Genomic DNA, 25,519 nt, shown 5'->3' with positions numbered 1-25,519 from the left:
GGACAAGCATACAGGTGGGAGGAAGCAGCGCACAATAGAACGCAATAGAGAGAACTTAAGGAAAAGCTCATGAAAAAAAACGCCTTGCGTAACCATCTTTTGATGAGTGTCAAATACTCGTCAGCGACTAATGGCAGTAGTAGTATGTACCTAGTAGGAAGTATGAAATATACTGCCCCCGACTTAAACTATTTACATTTTATTTATGACACACGCTATAGCGGGTGCGTCTCGAAAGTGGCTCACCCCTATAACTTTTTGATATTTTCATTTGAAAAAAACGAGATTTGGTATGGTAGTATATGACATCAATTAGGATTGATTGGCGTATATCTGTTTCACCGGAAATGACTACAACTTTTGATTTTTAAACGACACCTTCGGTATTTTTTTTACTTTATTCGATAGAAAATAACACTCTGAATAGAATTACATATTATATGTCAACTTTTGACGTTTTCGCTTTAAAAAATCGTATTTTAAATTTCAATCTTGAGTTCCATGATTGTGTTAAAAACACGAAATTTTAATCAAGGAGCCTTGGAAAAATAGATTTCATCGTCTAATGTTTTTCGTGTCTTGTCCTGGTCTGTTTAAAAATGCCCCAATCGTATTTTAATCATATCTCAATTTTTTTCAAATGGAACGAGGGTGGCTCATTAGCATGTTTGAATAAAGCATTTTTTTACGAATAATTTGGTACAACAAACTTGGTATTTCGAGTCAAATTGCCGTTATGAACCGCATGTTACAATTTCAAATAAACCATATAAGAAAATGCCAAAAGTTGATATATGATATGTCACTCTATTCAGTCATTTTCTGTCAAATGAAGTTAACAAATAACAAGGGTGCCATTTAAAAATCAAAAGTTGTAGTCCTTTCCGGTCAAACAGGAAGTGACCAAAAACAATTGAATACGTCAATCAATCCTAAATCTCGTTTTTTCATCTGAAAAAAAAAATTAAGTTATAGGGGTGAGCCACTTTTGACGCATCCGGTATATAAAAATGTGCCTATTACTATATTTTATTTCTTCTGTTTAAGTAGATAATATATCAAGGCTTTCTATTTTTCATTTTATACAGGGTGTCAAAAAAATAGTGTATCTAACTTCGGTGGGCAATTCTACAGATAAAAATAAAACAAAAAGTTCCTATTAACATACTATACCCTGTATGATGAGTTATGATTCAAGAAAGGGGGACACAATGGATCTGTAAGGTCGAAGTGATTAACCCCCCTCCCACTCATTCTAAATTCTAAATTCATTCTAAAATACCCTAAAATGCTTCTCGAAGAAATTACAGCTCTCGAAAGTTTAAATAAAAATAATATATTTTGTTTATTTTTAAGAACATTGGTAAACCGTTTTTCGGGCATATGTTCAGGAACTTTTTGTTTTATTTTTATCTGTAGAATCACCTATAATAATATATATATATGTATATAAATTATATACATTATTTTTATGACACCCTGTATATAATAATAGAAGAAAGAATTAATATAAGAAATTCAACAGTTTTTCTATCAATTTTTCTTCTCCAAGAATACTGAATTAAATGTATTTTTATACACTTATTTTGCTAATACCCCTTGAACGTTCTGATTAGCCTTACAAATGTTCTGATTTCTTCTAGCCTTGATTCTGTTCTGCAACGTCAAAAGCAACCCGGCCAATACATCGTGATTGGGCAACTTTTTAGCGAACAGCAATCGCTTAACGCTGTCGTCGTAGGTCAATAAAGCCACCATGTTCTGCAAAAGGAAGCCTTGGCAATACTCCAATAATTGCATAGCGTTATAGACCTTGGCGTGAATGTACATGGAAACGACGTTATCCAAAGCTACCATTGAGGCACACCGAGATTCGCAGTACCTTAGCAGGCCGTCCAACTGGAAGAAATTTGCTGCGGCCATTAGCTCCAAAATGTCTTCAGTGGCTGGTTCGAGAGTTTGACAGCCTCCTTGGTAAAGGAACTGCATAACAACCTGCAAATCAATTGTTTAATATTACTAACTTTACCTTGGATGGCAAACTTTAAGTAAAGTTTATAAGTAGTTCAGTAAAGTTAAATCGTATTTAAATATACCTATAGTCTGTCCAACGACAAAATCCTTGACAGTGATAGATGTGTCTGTCATTTTAATTTCATAGTAGTGTATTTTATTTTACAAAGAAATAAGTTGGGTACAATTGGAACGCATAGTTAATATATTTAAAATTTGAGTGACAAGTGATTGAGGTCATCAAAACATTGTGAAAAAAACTGTATAAGACTGAAAAGATATAATCGAGTTATTTTATTAAAAAAACTTACGGTATGTATTAATACAAAACAAGCAAGGGTGTATTTTAAACAAAACACTACATGCAAAAAAATATAAAAAGACCTTCTTACTTTCAAGCTCAAGCAACTTCCTGTAGTATTACATGTATCAATTGTTTACCTATCGTGTGATATTATTTTACACATACATCCAGCCAGATGGTATACAAACTTTATTTGTGGCTAATACAACTCTCTGGCCATAGTATCTGGTAAACTGTGTCTCTGACGGTCTCTCTCCGTCAAACCAATAATATTAAAATATAATCTGTCATTTTTGAAATAAACCAATAGAACTGGTTAAAAACAACAAGAGACGACGTATAACGGATTTATATATCAACCGCATCCATAGTTAACTTAAAAAATATTAAAAACTTTTTTAGTTAAATAAATGTATTGGTATGAATGTCATCTGCTTTTTTTCTGTCATCGTCTGTCGAAATCTTACCTGAGAAAAAAACAGAGTATACAACAACTTTCAAATATACAGGGTGGCGCACCTCATTCGCCTCGGTTGATTATACAAAAAGGGAAAGATGTAGAAACAAAATATTTTTTGGGTATATATGGGGAGGGAATGTGCACAATTGAAAATTATTTTGAAATGTACAGGGTGTTTCGGAACTAAGACCCATACCAATGTTATATTTTTTCTTATGGAACACCCGGTATTTTATTTCATTTTTGGATTCTTGGGCCCAACATAAGGCATTTATTATAAGGGTTAAATCTCTTTAAAATCTTTAGTTTTTGAGATATTTAAAGATATTTAAATTTGCATGCTACAATAGAATAGACTATTAACACCCTGTACATTACTTTTCAGAATTAATTCTTATGCTGAGTTTAAAGGTAGATAAATAATTTTGTGGTATTGGTTCCTTAAATTTATACAGGGCTATCAAAAGTTGCTGATCTATTTTAAGGATATATTTTATATAAAAACTTTGTTATTTCAAATGCAACACCCTATATTTTTTTAAATAAATCGAAGCAGATTTAAATGCTCTTTCAAACTATATTAGGGTTTCCTATACCTATCTAGCTCAGATTTTGAATAAAAAGCGATTTTTAAATAAAATTGCGATCAAGATGGCTGGTGTCGCCGGGGCAATTTTCTAGTGACAGTTAGTAACTATTTTCAAAGTCGACACTAGCTTATGGACATTATTATTTATAATTTATAACAGTTTACTTAAATTTACCTACAATAGTTTAATAAGTAAGTGTTCATTACTTTATCAAGAAAAATAAAGCAGTATCTGCTGGCGGAACGAATAGATATGTTACTAGTGATATTATTTTGTGAAGAAAATTGCTTCTTGGTCTCACGGGCTTATGCTCAAAGACATCCAAATAGGAATCTTCCAGATAAGCGTTTCTTTGAAAAACTTCTTGTCCTATTTCGCAGAGCTGGTAGTGGGTTTATAAAAAAAACCTATTAAGCAGGAACCTGTCGTTGGAAGTGAAGAAAATGAATTTGCCGTAATTGGCTCTTTTATAGAAAATCCATATATCTACGAGTAATCGTAAAATAATTCAAAGAACTACTTATTCGTTTTTCTTGATAGAATAATAAATACATATTTAATAAATATTATTTATTAAACTATTGTAGGTAAATTAAATAAAAGTAAACTGGTATAAATTTAAATAAGTCCATAAACTAATTTCAATTTTGAAAATAGCTACTAACTGTCACTAGAAACTTACCATGACAACAGTAGCCATCTTGATTACAATTTTATTGAAAAATCGCTTTTTATTCAAAATCTGAGCCAGATAGGTATAGGAAACCCTAATATAGTTTGAAAGAGCATTTAAATCTGCTTCGACTTATTTAAAAAATACATAGTGTTGCATTTGAAATAAACGAAATGTTTATGTAAAATAAATATTTAAAATGGACCAGCAATTTTTGACACCCCTGTATATATTTAAGGGAGGAATAACATTTTTCTGTAAAGTTTATTTCTCTACCTTTAAACTCAGCACAATAATTAATTCTGAAAAGTAATGTACATGGTGTTAATAATCTATTCTATTGTGCCTTATATTTAAGCCTTATAATAAATACCTTTTACTGGGCCCAAGAATCCAAAAATGAAATAAAATCCTGGGTGTTCCATAAGAAAAAATATAACTTTGGTATGGATCTTAGTTCTGAAACACCCTGTACATTTCAAAATAAATTTAAATTGTCCACATTACCTCCCTACATATACCCATAAAATATTTTGTTTCTACATTTTTCGTATTACGTATTTCGTATAATCAACCGAGGCGAATGAGGTGCGCCACCCTGTATAGTAGTAAACATGTTTGTATTTTCTACAGGGTGAGTCTTAAATAAGTGCAAATATTTTCAGGGGTGGTATATTTCGAGCCCAGAATCACGTCTATGAGTTTTTTTCGCAAAAAAATGTTGAAAATCATGCATTTTCTTTTAAATTTTCCTGTATATTTATCAAAAAAATGTTAGAACTGCCTGTTTCCCACAAATGTTCCCACGGTCTAATTTCTTAATCTCTGATATTACCATGATTACGGCACTAATAGAGATGCAACATTGCCACTTCCTAAACGACCTATATTTTTAATTATTCATCTGAGAAAATGCAATTAACAAGTAAAAATTACTGAAAAGAGGTGAAAATTCAGAAAAGGTGTGAACAAGATACAGTGTATTAAAAAGTGCAGGAATAAGTACTAGTTGTGTCATCATGATTAATTTATTTATTTCAGTATTCACATAATAAATAACTCTAAAATAAAACAGAACCCTTTTACCAGTTTTAAGTTTTACCTTTGTTAACCCTTTGGTTTAAGTGTGTTACCTTGTCAGCACAAGTCTATTAAAATAATATGGTTGGAAAATAATATGATTAAAAATATCTATACCATAATCATTATACATAATCATAAATACGATATTTATTCATTTTAGTCAACAAGTAGTAACCTATTTTTTTTTCTATTACATCTGGTTTTTAGATGTTGGATTCCTTAATTTTGTACAGTAGGGCCTATTTATATCTATTACTTGTCTGGCGTAGTAGCATTTCCAGTTTTTAATTCCATAAGGGGATATATCAAGCTTCTCAGTGTAGAGTAATTACTTACAACACCAGATACACCAATTATTTCAATAATATTAAGTGCTGTATCGTACACAGTTGCACAATTTTAAGAAAACACCATATAATACACTGAACAAACAGACTAATATAGAATGCAATATTGTTTGACTTCGTTGAGTAATTAATATTATTCTGTTATTGATGTTATTTGTAACCCCGATAGTATCTGCCTTTTAACGTAATTATATGAGGCGTCAAATTGCAAAACCCGTCTTATCCCAAAAACATTGCATCGAAATAATATGCAAAAACTGTTTTAGCCAATGTTTGAAGGGTTATTTCGTGCGTATGGGTTATCACTAAAATATTTAAAAAAAAACATGTGCGCCACTGACGTTTCTTCTTTTGATATCAAAATTGTATAGACCGTTTCATGCCAATTAAAAGTTATCTCTTGATATTTTGTCGAATTCGGCCTCCTTGAAGAGATAAACGCAATTTTATTAATCACAATTAATAATATTAAAATAAAAAAAAATAATAAATTATTTATATTTTACCTAATTTATTATTAAATATTATTACTATTAGTCCAACATACAGCAATTGCAAATAAAAAATAATGGTATTTATTATCTTAAATACACAAACTTAATTTACAAAAAAAAATAATTCTAGAAAGTTTTAACATCCTGTAACTCTGTAGTTTTAACATCCTGTAACCTAAAATATGCATTTCCATACCCATGTTTATAGGAACTTTTTTTCATATTTTTGATGAGGAATCAATGAGTACTTATTTAAAACTTTCGCAAGTTAATGATATTAAACTTTTTTAAAGGTTGCTATTAGACTTGGACCAAGGCAAATTTATAAAATTGCGTTTATCTCATTAAGGAGGCCGAAATCGACAAAATATCAAGAGACAACTTTTAATTGGCATTAAACTACTTACACTATTTCGATAACAAGAGAAAAAAAGTCAGTGGCGTACATGCTTTTGTTTAGAAAAATATTCCAATGATAACCAATATGCAAGTCCCTGGTGAATATGTCCACACTTTTTTGGCTTTAAAATATGTCGCATTTATAGAAACTTTTACCCCCAAAACGCTAAAAGTACTTGAAAGAAAATTATAATAAATCGAAAAAATATTAAGTTTTAACACCCTGTAGCTACGAAACAAAGCAGAATCGGACCTATGTTGATATGAAAAATAAATTTTATTTTTACGTGAGGAATCTCCCCACGAGAGATGGCACATGTTTTTTAAAACACCCTGTAAAAGTCTTCTACTGTCTATGCTAAAGAATTTATACTTGGCTATGATTCTCAGAGAATCATTGAATAAGATGACTAAAGAAGATATAATTATTTGTTATACAAGACGATAAAACGGTATCTTATCGGTCGACCTAAAAGATTAATTCACGAGCGATGAAATCGCGAGTGAATTAATTTTGGGAGACGATGAAATCGCGAGTGAATTAATTTCGGGAGACGATGATGCAATCGTCGTGTACAGGGCCGGATTTCCGCCTAGGCCTGCAAGGCCCGGGCCTAGGGGCCCAGCTAGCCTAGGGGCCCCATGCAATGAGTAGCGCGCAACTTTTATATATAAGCTCCAAATTAGATATAACATGGGGGAGCCCCAAATGTTATAAAAACAAATAAAAAAACTTACAAATGTTAAGTCCGGCACTGGTCGTGTATAAAACAATATTTTTTCCATAGCCGACTTACGTTTTAAAAAATATTCAGAAATTATTATTTCAAGGAATTTATTACGAGTAGAAAAAATATTGTACTGGGTTGGCGTTGGTTTCTATGTAATTTGACAAATAAATAAATACTATTTTTGATAGATATAAGGCAATTTCATAGACTAATGTCACATACTAGAGATAGATTGGACACTGATATAAAACAAATGGGTCCGTCATTTAGAGCCACCTGGTGATCCGGAAGAAACTAATGGAGAGTTTTGGCATAACATAATTTTAGCGTTCCGTTACTTAATAACGCTAACTAAAACGATAACGTTATTCAAGCGCAAAATTATTCCTTGTAAAATATAAAATAATAAATATAGACTTTTTTACTACATTATATGTTTTATTAGACCATTAGAACTGTAACATAATTAAAACAAAATTAAAATTATGAATACATAATACATTTTAAACACTAACAATAGATCACACAGCACCTATTTTTTTTGATTTAACAACTAAATTATAATATAGTAAAAAATATTATAGACTACTAATTAACTGTTACTAAAATACGATATATTACCAACTATGTACTTACTATATATATATATATATATATATATATATATATATATATATATATATATATATATATATATATATATATATATATATATATATATATATATATATATATATATATATATATATATATATATATATATATATATATATATATATATATATATATGTACTTACTTATTTATGATTAAATTATTTTTTTAATTTAGTTCATAAATTTATCATTTCTAAAATGTCAAAATGACTTTAATAAAAAAGTTTAGTATCTGACACGAAAATGATGATCGACTGTAAATATCAGAAGGCACAAACTAATAAAAACACAAATCACTGAAATCACTGAAATGTCCAATCACAGATCAGGAATATCTGAATTAATAATTATTTAAATAATGATTTAAAAATATCTTGACGGATCACCAACATTTTGTCAACTAGAACTAGACCATAACTAGACCATAGACAGCAGTTAACATAGAGAATGTCATGTCATCTTCATATATAAATTAGACACCTGTACTTTAATATCTTTTGCGCCGTCTGGCGATGCGGAAGAAACTAAATTTGTAGTTCTATAAAATTACCATTGGATGTCTAGGGCATGGGCAATTTTAACAGTTGCTATGGAAAAAAAGAACGAATTTTAATGTAGCTAATGACTTTTGGTTGATTATAGTGGCGTTTGATTTGTTTAACGTTAAAAATTCCAGATTATCCTCATTTAATAAATACCTCGAGGTAAAAATAATATCGATTTTTTAAGTAGATTTGATTTGAAAATAGTATCTAATGAGTTTATTAATAGTAATCGACGCTGACGTCTACTGTCTGTCCATAACAGAAGACGGTCAAGGTGTCGAACACCTGTAGCAAAATCTCATGTCTTGGTTTGCTATTTATTTTGATTGTTATTAGATATAATTTAAATGTGTTGATGTTGGTTAAATATATATTTAAATTGTTATAAAATTCTGCATCTCTCATAGTAAATATTATTTTCGTTTTAATTGATGCTCACAGCCAGAATGATTTGCATTACAGCCGGTGGCGTTCAAAGCCTACTTATTTAAAGCGGCCAAATTGTTATATACTCTATATCTCGAAGAGGAATCGAGCAAAATATCAAGTATGTTATATTTTTGGAAAGGTAATTTTAAATTCTTTTCAATAAATTAAAAATATACAGGGTGTCCCATATAAAAAATCAAATTTTCTGTTGATAATTCTTAATTATTAATTTTAAAAAAATTATACTTAAACCATTCAATTCTACGTAAAAAGGTGCTTTGGAAATGTTTTCATAAAAATACAAAATTTTCCATAGCAAAAAAAGTTACAGCGATTTGTTAAAAATGCGTATTTTTGAAAAACACCCCGTAACTCCGAAACGGTAACAGATATCGATATGCGGTTTTCACCATCATATTTTTGACAAAAATTGAGCTCCAGACACCGATATTAGTTTTTGTCTATCTCCTATAGAAAATGGTGTTTCCATTTAAAAGCGTCGAATTTGACCCCCCTGTACAGGGTGGCGCCTTTCATACGCCGCGGAGACTCTAAGGAGAACGGGAGTTTCTATCGAAATGAATTTTTCGGAGCGTATGTAGGTTAATTTAGAGCACTTTCTAAAAATATAGAGAGGTCTACAGGGTGTCACCAAAAAAAGTTACATATCAAAGTTGTGTTTTTTATAATGGAATACCCTATATATTAATAGATTTTCGGATTCTGGGAGAAAAATAAAGGCGAGTTTTATAAGAGAAGTGTGCAAAATGTAAGGTTTTTGATATATTTAACATTTTCTAGAAATAAAGAACAAATTTTAAATTACAATAAAAGCTACCTAAATTGGAATATACCCAGTATAGCCTAATATGTAGTTGAAATAATTATTGTACTTTAAATCAAATTAAAACTTGATCCAACAAGTTATAAAGGGCGAGACAAAATTAATATTGAACACTGGTCACCGTTAAAAGCCATGTTACTCTTTTATATCTCGTGAGGAATTTCCTCACGAGAGATGGCATATGTTTTTCAAACACCCTGTAGTAACCTTCGGGTTTTATAAAACTATACAGGGTGAGTCTTAAATAAGTGCAAATATTTTCAGGGCTGGTCAGGGCCGTATCTGGGGGGGTGTTTTGGGGGTTCAAACCCCCCCCGAAATTATGGCCGAAAATTTTTAAAAAGTAATGTATATGTATCATTTATTAAGTAAGTAAGAATGAAACAAAAAAGAAGAAGAAGAAGATGGATGAATATCAATGACTAAAGAATACAAGGACATGTAACGCCCATATACGGGCTGCAGCAGAATTTGTGACCTTAGACGCCAACTTTTTAGACATAACGAATGAATCATCAGCTGGTCATCAGCGACAATTTTAGCGATTTTTAATAGTTGATTGTGTGTAGTGAACTTTGTATAAACTTTATTACAATGGTAATTTATTCAGCTTTCAAGTGTAAAAGGCACAATGATAAGAAAGAGCCAGAAGTTACGTTTTATAGGGAAATAAACAGTCCCCTACACTTTTTTAGCGTTTTTTTTTATTGAATTCGATAATTATTTTTCTGATATTATATGTACTTGATATGTACTATACGTCGATACTAGTTATGTACCTTTTGTCAACATTTTAATACGTTTTTTTCGTAATTAATTAATATGATACCACCCGATACACCATAAGCGTAGTGAAAACATATAATATCAAAAATATAAATATCCCTTCAAGCGGCAATGTTAAGTAAAATAGGTGCTACGCGAGGTGCTACGGCACTGTTTGGAAGAATGGTCACAGTTTGGTCTCGGGTGCTATTTGTCCTTGTATTCTTTAGTCATTGATGAATATACATTATACATCCTAACCTCATTTTTCCACTTTGAAAGCAAATGTCATTTTCGATTTTCGACTTTCAACATTCAAGTGTTTAAAACAGCAAAAGTTTGACAAGGACAAGATTTTGAATGTTGTGTGTTTTGCTGGTCATTAACGTGATTAACGTTTGTTATTGTTCTGCTATTAGACAAAAGAATTCTTGGACTATGACACTTTAGCGGCAGAACTAGACTTGTGGCGGGAAAATGGAAGCAGCTACCTGCAGTCGACCGACCTAAAAAACGCCATCGAAACGATAATCGGAGTGTAACCGGTGTATATTTCCAAATATATACATTTTATTAATGATCCTAGCAACTCTACTAGCGTCAACAGCTACACCAGAAGGTCTTTTTCAACCCTAATGCCGCAACCGCGCATGCGGTATTCGGCGATCTCCGATCGGGGCTTCGCCGATTTCCTATGTTTGTGGATGAGGAAGTCGGAGTTCGGCGACTCGATCGGCTACGAGCAGAAGCGCTCATCTCTATGTTGTTGCTATCAGAGCCCGCATGTGTGGATGGAAAGGCGAAGTCCGATCACGAGCGTTCGGTAGTTGATGAGCGCTCGGAGTTCGCTAAATGTCGCATGTGCGGTTGCGGCATAAGACGATTGAAGGACTTCCTACGTAACTCTACAGGTCAGGAGCGATTGACAGGACTTGCTCTATTAAGCGTACATAGAGAAATAAATATCGAAGAGGTAGTCAATCGTTTTTCCAGGGAAAAGACCAGTTTATCCTTTAAGATTAATAATTTTTACCTGTTACTTTTTTAAAATTTTATTTTCATTTAAGATTTGAGTATAGCAAAGCGATTTTTTTATTATGCTTTTTTCCTAGCAGCTTTTGTACCCCCCAAGGCCAAACCCCCGAAATTTTGGTCTAGATACGGCCCTGGGGCTGGTAGATCTCGATAAAAGAAACATATTTTCTCTTTACCATTTTTCAGACAAGTCCAAAATAACCGAGTTTATATCTGTACTAATATATAAAATCCTTAAGTGACTGACATGCTGATTAATCACGATCCTGCTCAAACCACTCAACGTAAGAAGCTCAATTTTGGCATACAGGTTGATTCTAGGGTGTAGAGGTTCGATAAGAAGGGATTTTTCGAAATTCCACTTCCAAGAGGGTGAAACCACCCCTCAAATATTACAATATTTTTTATTTAAAAAACGGACAAGTTTCCGAAAAAACGCTTAAACAAGTATATTTTATTTTGTTTTTTACATATTTTAAGATTTTTTAAAAATGTATACAGGGTGTTTCGAAAAATCTGGTCATTGATCAACCACGATCCTGCTTAAAGCGGTTGACGTAAAAAGCTGATTTTTAGAAAATAGATTGGCTTTAGGGTTTAGAGGTTCGATAAGAAGGGATTTTTCGAAACTCGAATTCTAACAGGGTGAAACTATCCCTCAAATATTAAAATCTTTTTTATTTCTTTTTTTCTGGAGGACAAAAGAAAAGGGACGCCAACGTGCCAGCAAAATACAAATACAAGTTAAGTTGGGACATCCAAAACTCTACCCTAATATGCAGTAATAATATCGAATCTAAAAGGATAATATCTCATCTTTACCTATTGGTTTGAAATAGCAGCTGATTCAAATTATACAGCAAGATTTAAATAATCACCATTTCTAAAATCCGGGATACAACAGAGCGGCAAAACAAAGTGAGGTAAAGCACGGAGAGAGTTGACAGAAGCGATGTTGACAGCGCCTCCTCAGAGCGATAACAGGGTTGTGTCAAACGATAACAGGGTTGGCGACTAGGGAACGTAAAAATTACGCCAAGCGTGCCAAATAAATTATCAGGCCTGAACGATACAGAATCCGATGACGATACGCCAGACATCATAAGACATGTAAAAAAAAACGTAAAAACGTTACAAAATCGTATATTAAAATCTTTTTTTTCGGAAAAACTCTTAAACACGTATATTTTATTTTGTTGTTTTACATATTTTAAGATTTTTTATAAATTTATACAGGGTGTTTCATAAAATATGACCATTGAGTAATCACTATTCTGCTTAAACTGCTTGACGTTTAAAGCTGATTTTTGGCAAACGGATTGACTGTGGGGTATAGAGGTTCGATAAGGATGGGTTTCTCGCATCACAAATTCCAAGAGGATGAAAAGGCCCCTCAAATATTACGACATTTGTTATTTAAAAAACGGTTAGTCTTTTCTTAAAAAGTTTTTTAACCACGATTTCTTAACCACGATTCTGCTTAAACTGCTTGACGTAAAAAGCTTATGTTTGGCAAACAGATTTTTCGAAAGTCAAATTCCAACGAGATGAAACTACCCCTCAAATATTACCAAGTTATATAATAATATTGCCATATTGTTTTTTCTCATGCTGACATATATGTGAGAAAATTTTATTCAGTTTGTATGTTAATGGAAATTCTTGCTTTGCTTTATCATCACCATTACAAATGATTAATTCGACGCGAACGAAGTCGCTGGTACACGCTAGTTATATTATATTGTAACGATGTTACTTAATTTTTGTGATAATTAATTTGTAGTGATTAAATTAATTAGCTTTTAATTATCAAATTATTTATAAAATAATTATTTTGTTAAAAGCAAGTAGTAGAGTCTTGCTTCGTATCGATCGATACTCGCGTGTCTGTTCTAGTGTAGTGCTACGCCACGTTTTCATCAAGTGAATCTTGTCGTTTGAAAACTTTCCTTTCAGTTTTCCTCGCCCATTCACGTGAACGTGTGTCCTAGCCAACGCCTTCGGAAAAGCGGTGAGCGGCTTTATATTAAATTGTGAAAGGCCGTTCGCTGTCTTTCAAAAGGTGGCTGACTATGAAGAGCAGTAGGTAGCGTCCTTTGGTCAGTGTTTTCACAAGTACTGTCGGGAGGCGTTTCCTGTGCCTAATCCATCCGTGATTGAAGGGAAAGCGTGAAAACCCTACAATTTTGACCGTGGGGTGCTGTTTTCACGTACGGTTGGATTGTGGGCTAGTGAACAAACGAAAGACAAGTTTCTTCTCCGGGTTAAGATAGGGTTTAACTTGTAACTTTTGATTTCGCGATCTTGCCACGCCTGCGCTACCCTAGCAGCCGTCAGGAAGCCGCCTGCCGTCTTCGTCCCGGTGCGCATGCGGTGCCCGATTTTCTTTTAGAAAGTAACCAGACACTGCGTAGCTGACTGAAGCGCTGTGTTGCGGATGTAGACGTCTTTCGAAAGTCATCCTAACACATGCGCAGTACATTCTCCGACCGCAAATTCTAGGGTGAGCCATCCAGCCATCACCTCCATTTCAGGGCCGCGCATGCGCCCTTGGTTAGAAAATAGAAAGTGTCGCGCTTGCGTAGGATCTTACTCCGCGCCATTTTGCGCGAAACCCCTGAGCCTAGACTTTACGGCTGCTTCTCAATCAATTTGAGTTTAATAAAGATTGTTTATATTATGTTAATGTAAAACTGATTGTCTTATTTTGACTTTACCTGCACCCCTTCATACCCGGAGTCTCCACTGTTTAAAGGCTACCCGTACTGGCAGACGTGGACCTCTACCACTTTAAATAACAGAGGTGGCGCCCGAGACATCTAAAATTACCACTGTGCGTCAATAAGGCTATTTTTCACAGAACCAAAGAAATAGCCTTGCAATATATCCGGTTTTGTATATCCATTGCCTTCGATCTTCCCAATCTCCTAGAAGTAAATTTCTTTCGGACATGGCTCGGTTAATGCCCTCAATCCAGGTAGCTTTAGGTCTTCCTTTCTCTTTCCGCCGGTGTCCATTTTAGGATTTGTTTTGGCAGACGTCCGTCAGCCATTCTTTCTACATGTCCATACCATATTAGTTGGCGTTGTTCGATTTTATCGAGGATAGTTTTCTTTACGCCCATAATCTCTCTAATTCTCTCGTTGGTTATTCGTTCTATTCTTGACTTTCCAGCAGATCTTAGCCAAAAATCCATTTCAAGAGCCAGTAGTTTACGCTCTAAAGTTTTATTTATTTGCCAGGTTTTTACGCTCTAAAGTTTTATTTATTTGCCAGGTTTCACATCCATACAATACAACACTTTTAAATATTGCATTGTATAAAAGGTGTTTTCTTTCAATAGAGATGTTTGTTGACCATAATAGTGAGTTTAGGCATCCTATAGCTCTTTTCCCTTTAATTATTCGCTCCAGTATTTCTTCTTCAGTTCCTCCACTTTGGCTAATCTTTGTTCCGAGGTAGGTATAATCTGAACAACATTGTACTATGCAGCTGTCGTCCACTTCCAAATCTGTTCCATCTCCACCGATATACATATATTTAGTTTTACTGCAGTTAACAGTTAATCCCCACTCTGCGTATTCTTTAAAAAGTTTCATCGCCATCAATTCAAGGTCTTCCCTATCTTGGGCCACTGCCACTTGGTCATCTGCAAAATGAAGAGTATATAAGTAGGTGTCATTTTTTAGTTCTATTCCCATTCTACTGCAGGATCTTCTCCATTTCTTTAAGGCTTCATTGAAGTAGATTTTGAAGAGAGTTGGCGATAGACAACATCCCTGATGAAGGCCTTTGGTCACATAAAAGGTTTCTGATATGTTACTGCCGATCTTTATTCTGGAAAATGCTTGGTGGTATAGCTGCTTGATGGTTTTGATCGCTGTATTGTTAATTGGAGAGTTCTCCAACACTTGCCACAGTTTTTGGATTGGCACTGTATCATATGCTTTTGAAAGGTCAACAATAACCGAGTTATTTTCCAAAATAACCGAGTTATTTAAGTTTGAAAATAAAAAAAATATATATTTTTTTTTAAATGTTGAGTCACCGAATTTTTCCTGTATTTGCATTTTGCATCTCTTTTAGTGCCGCGCCGTAACCATGGAGTAAAGCCGTAACTATGGTAATATCAGAGATTAAGAAATTCTACCGTGGGAAAATTTGCGGTGAACAGGCAGTTCTAAAAAGTTTTCGAAAAATATAGAGGGAAATTTTAAAGAAAATCCTCGATTTTCAACATCTTTTTTTGCGAAAAAAAAACTCATAGACTTGTTCCTGGGGTCGAAATATACCAGCCATGTAAATATTTGCACTTATTGTTACAAGTTGAGCAAAACAAAATCAATTTAATGAACTCTAATTTAAAGGTACTATATAAAATATATCTACCTATATACTTACTTGAAATATATGGTATCTTATATCGTTAATTTGTACAGTAGGAAGCCCTCCCTCACACAGCTTGCTGCTCAGCATGGCTCTCAGTCTAGGACTGGCAGTGACCAGCACGATTTTGTGAGCGTAAAACAGTCTACCCTCCACGCGAAACGTGACGTCACTCAGTTCTGGATTGTTGACGTACTTCGTGTCAATTCTGGAGCCGCTAGATGTCGTAGGGGCGCATTCTTTGATGGGTTTGATCGGTTCCCAACCGAAGCACGTTGAAAAGATGTCGGCAAGAAGCAATGTTGTGCCCTCTTTCTGAAAAAGAAAAACGTTATGAACTTTTTATTGTTTGAAGGAAATATATATGTTACGGTTAAGGTCCGATGTCCGGTTAATGTTGACATTACCCGGTTAATCTCGAGAATAACACACAACAAAACAACCAGAAACATAACCTAACCCAAACATTAACGTGTTAATGTCGACATTAACCGGATATACACTCAGATGAAAAAAAAACGGAACAGAGAAATTTTTGGTCAAATTTAAAGTGTTATATTTTTGTTATTTTTAGCCCTATTTACACGAATTTTTTAGCAAACTGTACATAATTATATCAACTTTAATTCGTAAACTCAGCTTTTTGTAAACTTTAGTAATTGGCATATTACACAGGGTTAATCGGGGTTTTTTTTGTCCTAACTTTAAAACACCCTGGGCAATAATTTCGTCTGTAAATTTTCCCAAAATATAATTTCACAATAAGAACCATGCCTACTGAGCAATTTGTTTTTTTGGATCACGTCAATGCATGCTTTGGTTAGTTTTTAAGAGCGAAATGAACTGATCACGATCAATTTGCAATTTGTTCAGTTATCATTACTTTTGATATAATTTTTTAAAAAGACGAGATGGTTTTGGTGACTATTGTCGTAACGTCATATTACGCTACATCGGATACTCTATACTAAATTAAAAAAAATGTTAAAGACTAACGATACAGTCCTGGTTTTAATAAACATTAATAACGATAACAGAACTAACGATATTAAGGAAAACATCTGTAATATTGAAGTATACACTCAATATTACAGATGTTTTCCTTAATATCGTTAGTTCTGTTATCGTTATTAATGTTTATTAAAACCAGGACTGTATCGTTAGTCTTTAACATTTTTTTTTAATTTAGTACAGAAAAAAAGATTGTAAAGAATACCCTTATACTTTGTATTGCCTCCCCTGGCTACTATAACTGCCTGTATACGTTTGTTCATACTATCATTGAGGCTGCATATATCATAATGCGTTATGTTTTCCCATTCTTCTTTAAGGACCAAGCGAAGTTCATTTAATGAAGCTGGTAACGCTTCACGACCTCTAACCCTAATGCCAATCATTACCCAAACGTCGAACATGATGGGCAGTTCATAGTAGTATATAGTTCACAATAATCACCAAAGCTGCCTTGTCTTCTGTCTTTCTTTGAAAAAAAACTTCAAAAATAAATTATATGTAATTGAAAAAATTGCAAATTGTTGGTGGCAAGTCCATTTCGCTCTTAAAAATTAAACAAGGCATGTATTGACATGATCCAAAAAACAAAATGCTCAGGAGACATGGTTCTGACCCTAAAATTATATTTCACGGAAATTTACACACGAAATTATTGCACAGGGTGTGTCAAAGTTAGGGTAAAAAAGCAACCCCTCGATTAACCCTGTATAATATGCCAAATACTAAAGTTTATAAAAAACTGAGTTTACAAATTAAAGTTGATATAATTATATACAGCTTGCTAAAAAAATCATGAAAATAGCCCGATCCTGTCGTGTTAAGCCACACCCAAAATTCCAAACACACGTGCTTTGATTAAGCCTTGATTAACATTTGCAGAGCTTCAGCATTTGCCATAAAATAAGGAGCAATTTGTTACAAAACCATATAAATTATATATCACTGTAATCACAAAACTTCAATCTATTTCTGTATTATAACGGAATTATAAATTATGTCTTTATTTTCGAGAAAATTTAGACCAAACATAACGTACATTTTGTTGGTGTTTGACCATCAAAATCTTCATAAATGTGTTACAATAGTATAATCCTTTATCTTTAATTTCCTTCTTCATTTGTGTAAAAATATCTAGCCATTTTTTCATAAAACGGTAAATGCCAAACGCTTATTTTGCTACTTTTTTGGACTAATGAAATGGACTCATAAAACATTCCTTTTTTGCTTACCTTGCTATATCGGAAAATGTTGAAAAGCAACGGGAGACATTCTTGTACGAATTGAGAACTATAATCATCAGGGCATACTTGCAAAAAGTCTTGCAACAGCTGATCTATCACACAGTCTAATCTTGCCTCATGAGCAGCACCTGCAATGTCAAAAAATGAGATGAACTTACAAGAGTACAATATCATTAAAAAAAAACAAAATTCAACTAACCCAAAGAATGCATCCAACAATGTAAGGTCCAGGGAATACCCAAGGTTCGTATTTCAACTGTTATATCCAAATGGTTGTTTTCCGCACTGTGATACATGGCTTCTTGTAAAGCTTTGATTTGAACCTTGTTGAACTGCGGCGTTGAATTTGAAGTAGTTGAAGATTTTGGTGTACCTAGTTTAAAGAAATATATACAGGGTGGGTCTTAAATAAGTGCAAATATTTTTAGTAAGAGCAGAAACACGATTAAGAGGTTTTTTCGCAAAAAAATTTGAAAATTTGGTTTTTTTTTAGTTACAAACGATAATTTCTTGATAATATAGCAACATAGGCAATGGATTAAATTTACAAAAAAGAAAATCCAAAAAAGTCTAGTGGTTCTCAAAATTTTAGCAAAAAATCATCTTTTTTGGAAATTTTCAAAGTAAAATAACTCGGTTATTTTGAATTTATTTGAAAAACGGTAAAGAGAAAATATGTTGCTTTTTCTGGAGATCTACCAGCCCTGAAAATATTTGCACTTATTCAAGACTCACCTTGTATAAGCGATACCAAATAAACTTTTAATTACGTCATCGAAGGCGCGATTATTAAATTCAGTGTTGCCAATCATGGACATGACTAACTAGAATTTAAATTTCCCGCTGGCGTTTCAGGTGGTAGCTCCGCAGTAAAAAATGTCTAGTTGCCACATTTATTTATTTCCTGACATTTTGATTCGATTTATCACTTTAGTTTTGTATTACGAGATTTTGGTTTATGTGAATTGTGCTGTGAAACCTTAATCTAAAAATGTTTTACTAGCAGATCTGGTATTCGAAAATTGTTCTTTTTAGAACCGCTCTTAGTGCGAACTGTACAAGATACCGAAGCAGCTTAATAGCCGTTGCAAAAACTCGTCGTTAACCAACGTTTTTAGAATATGTTGAACGGGAAAGGGAAAGTAATTTCCCTTAATTGTTGTTAAGAAGGTGAGTTTTGTTCATGCAAATAATAACTGTTTGTATATTTATAATTAATTCATTTTTGTTTCCTAAAACATTTTGATTAAAAGAAAATATGTAAAAGTCGGCAACGCTGTACCGGTCAGGATTAATCACGTAACTAAAAGTTTATTTGGTATTATCTATATATTTTAATTCCAAGTTATATTTAGAAAAAAAATAATTACCTTCGGCAAGCATCTCCTCCAAGCTGAGGACTTCTTTATTTACAGGAGCTAAAGGCTGAGCTAGTAACTTTTGCAAAACTACCCTGTGGCCGTGAGCTGCCGCTACAGAAATGGCGCTGTAACAGCCTCTTTGAGTTGAGGCTGGATAACTTAGTGTATCCTTGATTTGAGTGGAGAAGAACGGTTGGGCCCCGTGAGCACACAGGAGGGATACCATGTCGACGTTTCCACTGCCACAAGCAACCTAAATATAAACAAAATTATAAATAAATAATAAAATCTAATAGTTATTTTTTTATACTTTATACAAAACGATAAAATAGTATTTTATCGTCGACCGAAAATTTCGGGAGACGATAATGCAATTTTATCGTCGTGTATAAAACAATATTTTTTTCCATAGCAAGTTACGTTTTAAAAAATATTCAGAAATTATTATTTCAAGGATTTTATTACGAGTAGAAAAATATTGTGCTGGTGCTGGGGGTTCTAATTTGACAAATAAACAAAGCTGTCTCTTTAGTTGTCAGTTTTAAGTCAATATTTTTTAATTCTCTTTCGTGTCGATTACTGATTGAATTGGAGCCAGAAATGGCTCAAAACGAAATAAGTAAATTACCAACAGATATTCAGGCTGAGGCGACAAACGCCATATCCAAACTACTTCCATTTAAATCCCGAATAACTTATGAAAAGGAATACAAAAATTTTCAAAAATGGAAGCAATTAAAAAACGTACGAGAAGAAATAAAGTTTTTAACCTATCCTCGCTGTTAAAGTATCATTTAATCTACCCTTGTGGTTAAAGTACTATTTTATCTACTATTTTTGATAGATATAAGGCAATTTTAACAGTTGATATGGAAAAAAATAAATAATTTGCCCAAGGCGTGTAAACATTGTATACGGCACTATTAATGTTAATAATAAACATCTATCAAGGAATGTAAACAAAATTATATTACCTTAAAATCGCGTTTTGATGTTTGGGATTTTTAGGAAAATTCAACTACTATCTGGATTACTGGAGGAATATTTTTATAATTTTATTGTTTCATACTTTTATTGTTTCCAACCTAAACTCAAAATTTAAACACCAAATGTTGTTTTAAATCAAAACGCCAAAACGCCTTTATAAAACATATTAAAACTTCGTTTTTATAAATTGTGCTTATTGCACCCATAAAAAAAATAACTCAGTTAGTACTTACTACAATATCCATATTAAGTTACTTATACACCTTAATACAGATTAAATACTTACATAAAAATGTCAACAAATGTGAAATTAATATTTTATTTGAATTGAATTGATTGATTTGAATTATTTGGTTTTTAAAAAAAATTAATCGATTTTTATCTACATACATACTTATCGATTTTTCAGCCTCAACAGCCTTCTTTTTTACTCCTTTCAAAAGCAAAATATTTTGCATAGAAACTTGGTTTTCTTCTACCGTTTCTCTAAATACTTTTTGATAAAGATTATACAGCATTGCTAATTTTCAATTTCATCCTCTGTTTCACTAAGTCGTCATTTGTTTCCAATGCCTAGTATTTTCTTTTCAGTTTGTCTCTGCCTTATACTTATCAGTCAAACCAGAGAAAAACTCTTTTTTCTCCTTAAGTTCATTTATATATATTTTTTTTATTTCGTAGGTAAATAGTTTGATATTTATTTATTCTTGGTATGTCTGATTTTTTTTATATCTGAACTACTACATATCCTTCCTTCCCTGTCAATGCAATCCAATCTTGCAATTCAATTTAGAGTGCCATGGCTGTGTCAAAAACGCTAATTTTTAATCAAGAAGCTTTGGAAAAATAGATTTGATCGTCTAATGATTTTAGTGTCTTGTCCTGGCCGGTTAAAAGATGTCCAAATCGTATTTTTAATCATATCTCAATTTTTTCAAATGAAACAAGGGTGGCTCATGTGCATATTTGGAAAAAGCATTTTTTTACGAATAATTTGATACCACACACTTGGTATTTTGAGTCAAATTGTTGTTATAAACCACGTGTTACAATTTTAAATAAACCATATGCGAAAATGTCAAAAGTTGACATTCATATGTTTCTCTAAGAACACTCTGAATAGAATGAGATATCATTATCTCATTCTTATTATAAACACTCTTTTCGCAACGAATTTCATACAAAATTTTTTGTGAAAGCGGATAATTTGAGATTTTCATGCTATTATTATTATTTATTTTTAAACATTTTTTAAAATGGTCTTGTAATCGGTTTCTAAGGCATTGTTTATGCATTGTTTAATGACAAAGTTCTGTCAGGTTCAAACGTCGCCGTATTTCCTACATGAGTGATAATGACGAGTCTTTGGATATTCAACAAGCTGCTGAAACTACGCTATCCACGTTAGTGCCCGAGAAGTCGAAAAACTTATACGAGACCACCTACAACTTTGAAACCTGGGTCAAAGAAAAACATTTTTTTCACAGAAAATGAGAGAGAGAACGAGAATTTCACAGAAAATGTACTGCTAGCCTATTTCCTGAAGTTATCCACTACCTTAAAGCCGTCAACTCTGTAGAGTAAATATTCGATGCCCCGCACCATGATTTCTAACGTTTAATTTTTTACTTTTAGGTACTAGTCCTAAACAAGTGTCACGTTTAGATACTAGTGCCTAAAAGAATGTCATTTCGAATCTCAAATAAATATCAAAAGCTGTCAATTTCGAAACGCTTTCACAAAATAAGATATTTTGATGCATAGAAGACATGTATGAAAGTTTCATAAAGATATCTGTAATAAAATCAGAGTTATTATGAAAAAAAAATAGAAAAATTTACCACCCTGTATCACAGAAATTAATATGTTTAAAGCCGAAATTACATTTACAAGTAAAGGATGATTCACGGTACACCGGACCGTACCCGAGCCGGGCACGTTTCGTGAAGTAGACACCGAGCCACGTCCGGACCTTCTGTTTATGCTACACCGAGTTGATAACGGGGCTCGTATTAGTTCTGAGTATATTATAAAACACAGCCATTAAATACTGCTGTAAGATTCACTACCTACTACAGACATGATAAAAAGTGTACTTTGTTTATACCATAACTTCAGATTGCAGTCGGGGCACCAGGAAATTCCCACCACGTGGCGGGAACGGAGCGGATCCGAGAAAAAAATGTACGCCGACATTTCTGGGACGGGGCACGGACGAGTTCCGGCGAAGCTCGGATCGTGCTCGGCCTGGCATGAATGTATATGTGTAAAGAACACTTGACAATGTTTGGACGTGTCTTCACCGACGAACGGCTCGGACCCGTTACGGTGTAGCGTGAAGCATCCTTAAAGCTTGATTTTCATGCATCCGTTATCCGACGATACGATGATACGATATTAATTTTATTGGTTGAATTTGAAGACTTCGGTTGGTTAGAAACGGTTAACCAATCGAAGCCTTTACATTCAGCCAATAAAATTAATATCGTATCATCGTATCGTCGGACAACGGATGCATGAAAATCAAGCTTAAGTCGTATACGAGTAAGCGAATCGTATACGATTTCGCATATTTATGTAAATAGGAACTCGTAGATCGTATACGTGTTTGTTTCAAAGTTGAATGAGATCCGATTTCATTACGAGTACCGGTTTTGTTTATTAACAAAAATGGCGGCAAATAAGTTATCGCCGGAGGATATTGATGGATATAGATCTTTACCACAATATGAAATGTTTATGGGGTGTAAGAAACAAAGAATATAGAGTTAATAACTCGGTTAATAATTTTTCTTCAATTTCCAAAACACTTCTTGATTTTAAAGAGGCTTTAACCAACACTCGCCTTTTTTTCTAACAATCTGTTGACATTCTCTCTATTCTTTTTTTCATTATTAACAATAGAATTCCGGCTATAGCAACACGCTTTCTTTTACTAGGCGCCATATTTACACACTTTAATGGCATACGATTCTAAATTTAAATGTAAATAAAACTCTTACTCCTATACGAGTACCCGTATACGGTTTACTCGTAAATGTAATTTAGACTTAAGACATACATTCATATGAAGTTTTTCTCTCAGAATAGGTCCAAGAATCACACCCTTTTATATTAGCATGTCGTTAAGGAACACCCTGTATTTTTATATTTTTTTATTTTTCTCTAAAACTTTTTCTCTATAGAAATTTAAAAATTATAAACGAAGTTAACCATTTTAGAAAAAACTTTTTTTTTAAATATGCATTTTATCTTAAAATGTAAGTAATAAAAAAGTGTTTCATCATATAATGACAACCCGGAGACGTGCTGTATAATATGAGCTATGTTGCTTGTCCCAAGCGGTCCCTATAGCCTTGCGGCTTCCTGGCAAGAGCTAACGGAAATTCAAGTTACACAAACCCGAAATCGGAATGGAAGCCACAAATCGGATTTCCAAAACTGAATAAGCATTTCGCCGCGGTCCAGTAATTACACAGATTCTCCAGTTGTAAAGGACAGACGACCCTATAAACATCTCCTTAGATAGTCCGTCTTTACATGTGTAAATAATCTAAATTGATCTATTACGAACGTCGCGTCGTTTCAATTAATCGATATACATATGTTATGTGAAACTTACAAACTTCGATAAATGACATGAAGAATTTTCTAAAACCTTTTATACAGGGTGTCCCAGGCTGAGCGTTCATTAGCAGTTTCTAGAGAACTACAATATCTAGATCAGAGATTTTTTGCACATCATTTTTTTCACAACGTTTCTATCGATTAAAAATATTTTCAATATAGCGGCACTTCCGGAAATACCGGAAGTTGACAGCAACTTGTGTTATTTTAAATGGGTACGTAAAATTTTATTAATTTTGATATCAAACACTATACAGGGCGGTCCAAACTGTATTCCGGAAACTATTCTGCAGATAGAAATAATTAAAAATGTTCGTATAAATGTATGTTCTAAAATGCTTAGTTTCGGAGACACAGGGTGTAAAAATATCATTTTTATTTCGATTTTTTCCACATAATTGCTGAAGTAACGTCAATATTTGGAAGAAAATTGGTGTGTGAAAAAATTTTTTGACAGAGGAAATTTGATGTTGATGTCAATACGACTCCTACTTGTAGAGGGCGCCACCTATATATTTTTAACTGGTTTGAAGACTAATAACTTTTCCTCCGTACCTCTATAAAACTACTGAGTAAAAAATATACATTTACGAGAGATATTTGAAATCAAAACTATAGTCTGTAAAACGAATAACTTTGAATTTGACAGTTCCCGCGGGCTTTTCTGGTGTTAATTTTATTAGGTTAGCAACTTGCGGCCATACTGACGCAATGCCGTCTCTAATAGAACAGCCTCGGAGCGAGATTTATGACGTCACACTAGTTAGATACTACGGATTAATAAATATGTTGTAGAATACATGGAAAACATAATTATTCCTCGTATTTTTGGTTTGTATTTCAAAAATGATATAGTTTACATGAAGTTAATAAATACAATATATATACCTATTTATAGCAATAAATACTTTGGCAGATAAACTATGAACCATACAAATGCAGCAAATGTTTTACAATATGGCTGAAATCGATAGTCAATGTAGATAGTTTTTGTGTTAAGAATAATAATTTAAAAAAATATGTGGTCATCTTTTGACAAGTTTATATTAGTTTATTTATTGCAGTAAACATTATAATATATAAATAAATTTTGTGAATGCAAATAATAATACATCACTATTAGTAGATATTGAATGTTTTTTGTTAATTAGATCGATTTTCAAACCCCAAAATTTAAAATATATTTTACATTTTACCCATTATCTTATGTACCACCTATTCATTATTTGTATATTGTAAAACATTTGCTGCATTTGTATGGTTCATAGTTTATTTGCCAAAGTATTTATTACTATAAATAGGTATATATTATATTGTATTTATTAACTGTATATTATGTATATTTCATGTAAACTATATCATTTATAAAATACAAACCAAAAATACGAGGAATAATTATGTTTTCCATGTATTCTACAACATATTTATTAATCCATAGTATCTAACTAGCGTGACGTCATAAATCTCGCTTCGTGGCTGTTCTATTAGAGCGGCATTGGTCTAATATTTAGAAATGTCAAAAGCTGATGACATTTTA

General features: G+C 32.8%; 1 protein-coding gene across 1 annotated transcript in view; it reads right to left on the bottom strand.

Annotated features, from left to right (window-relative positions):
- Nucleotides 1–1,419: 1,419 nt before the first annotated feature.
- LOC115891037 (ankyrin repeat and BTB/POZ domain-containing protein 2) overlaps nt 1,420–25,519 on the bottom strand; it is a 122,093-nt gene continuing 97,993 nt past the window's right edge. The window contains exons 14-18 of the mRNA XM_030911430.1: nt 19,378–19,621; nt 18,207–18,380; nt 17,996–18,135; nt 15,768–16,067; nt 1,420–1,995 (exon numbers count right to left, since the gene is read on the bottom strand). Coding sequence (XP_030767290.1) covers nt 1,582–1,995; nt 15,768–16,067; nt 17,996–18,135; nt 18,207–18,380; nt 19,378–19,621 — 1,272 coding nt within the window. The 3' untranslated portion in view covers nt 1,420–1,581. The remainder of the gene's footprint in view (nt 1,996–15,767; nt 16,068–17,995; nt 18,136–18,206; nt 18,381–19,377; nt 19,622–25,519) is intronic.

Source organism: Sitophilus oryzae, unplaced genomic scaffold (assembly GCF_002938485.1).
Source record: "Sitophilus oryzae breed Bouriz unplaced genomic scaffold, Soryzae_2.0 scaffold_942_pilon_pilon, whole genome shotgun sequence".
Classification (NCBI taxonomy): Eukaryota; Metazoa; Arthropoda; class Insecta; order Coleoptera; family Curculionidae; genus Sitophilus; species Sitophilus oryzae.
The sequence above is the reverse complement of the archived record's forward strand: the minus strand, read 5'-3'. Positions and strand labels throughout refer to the sequence as shown.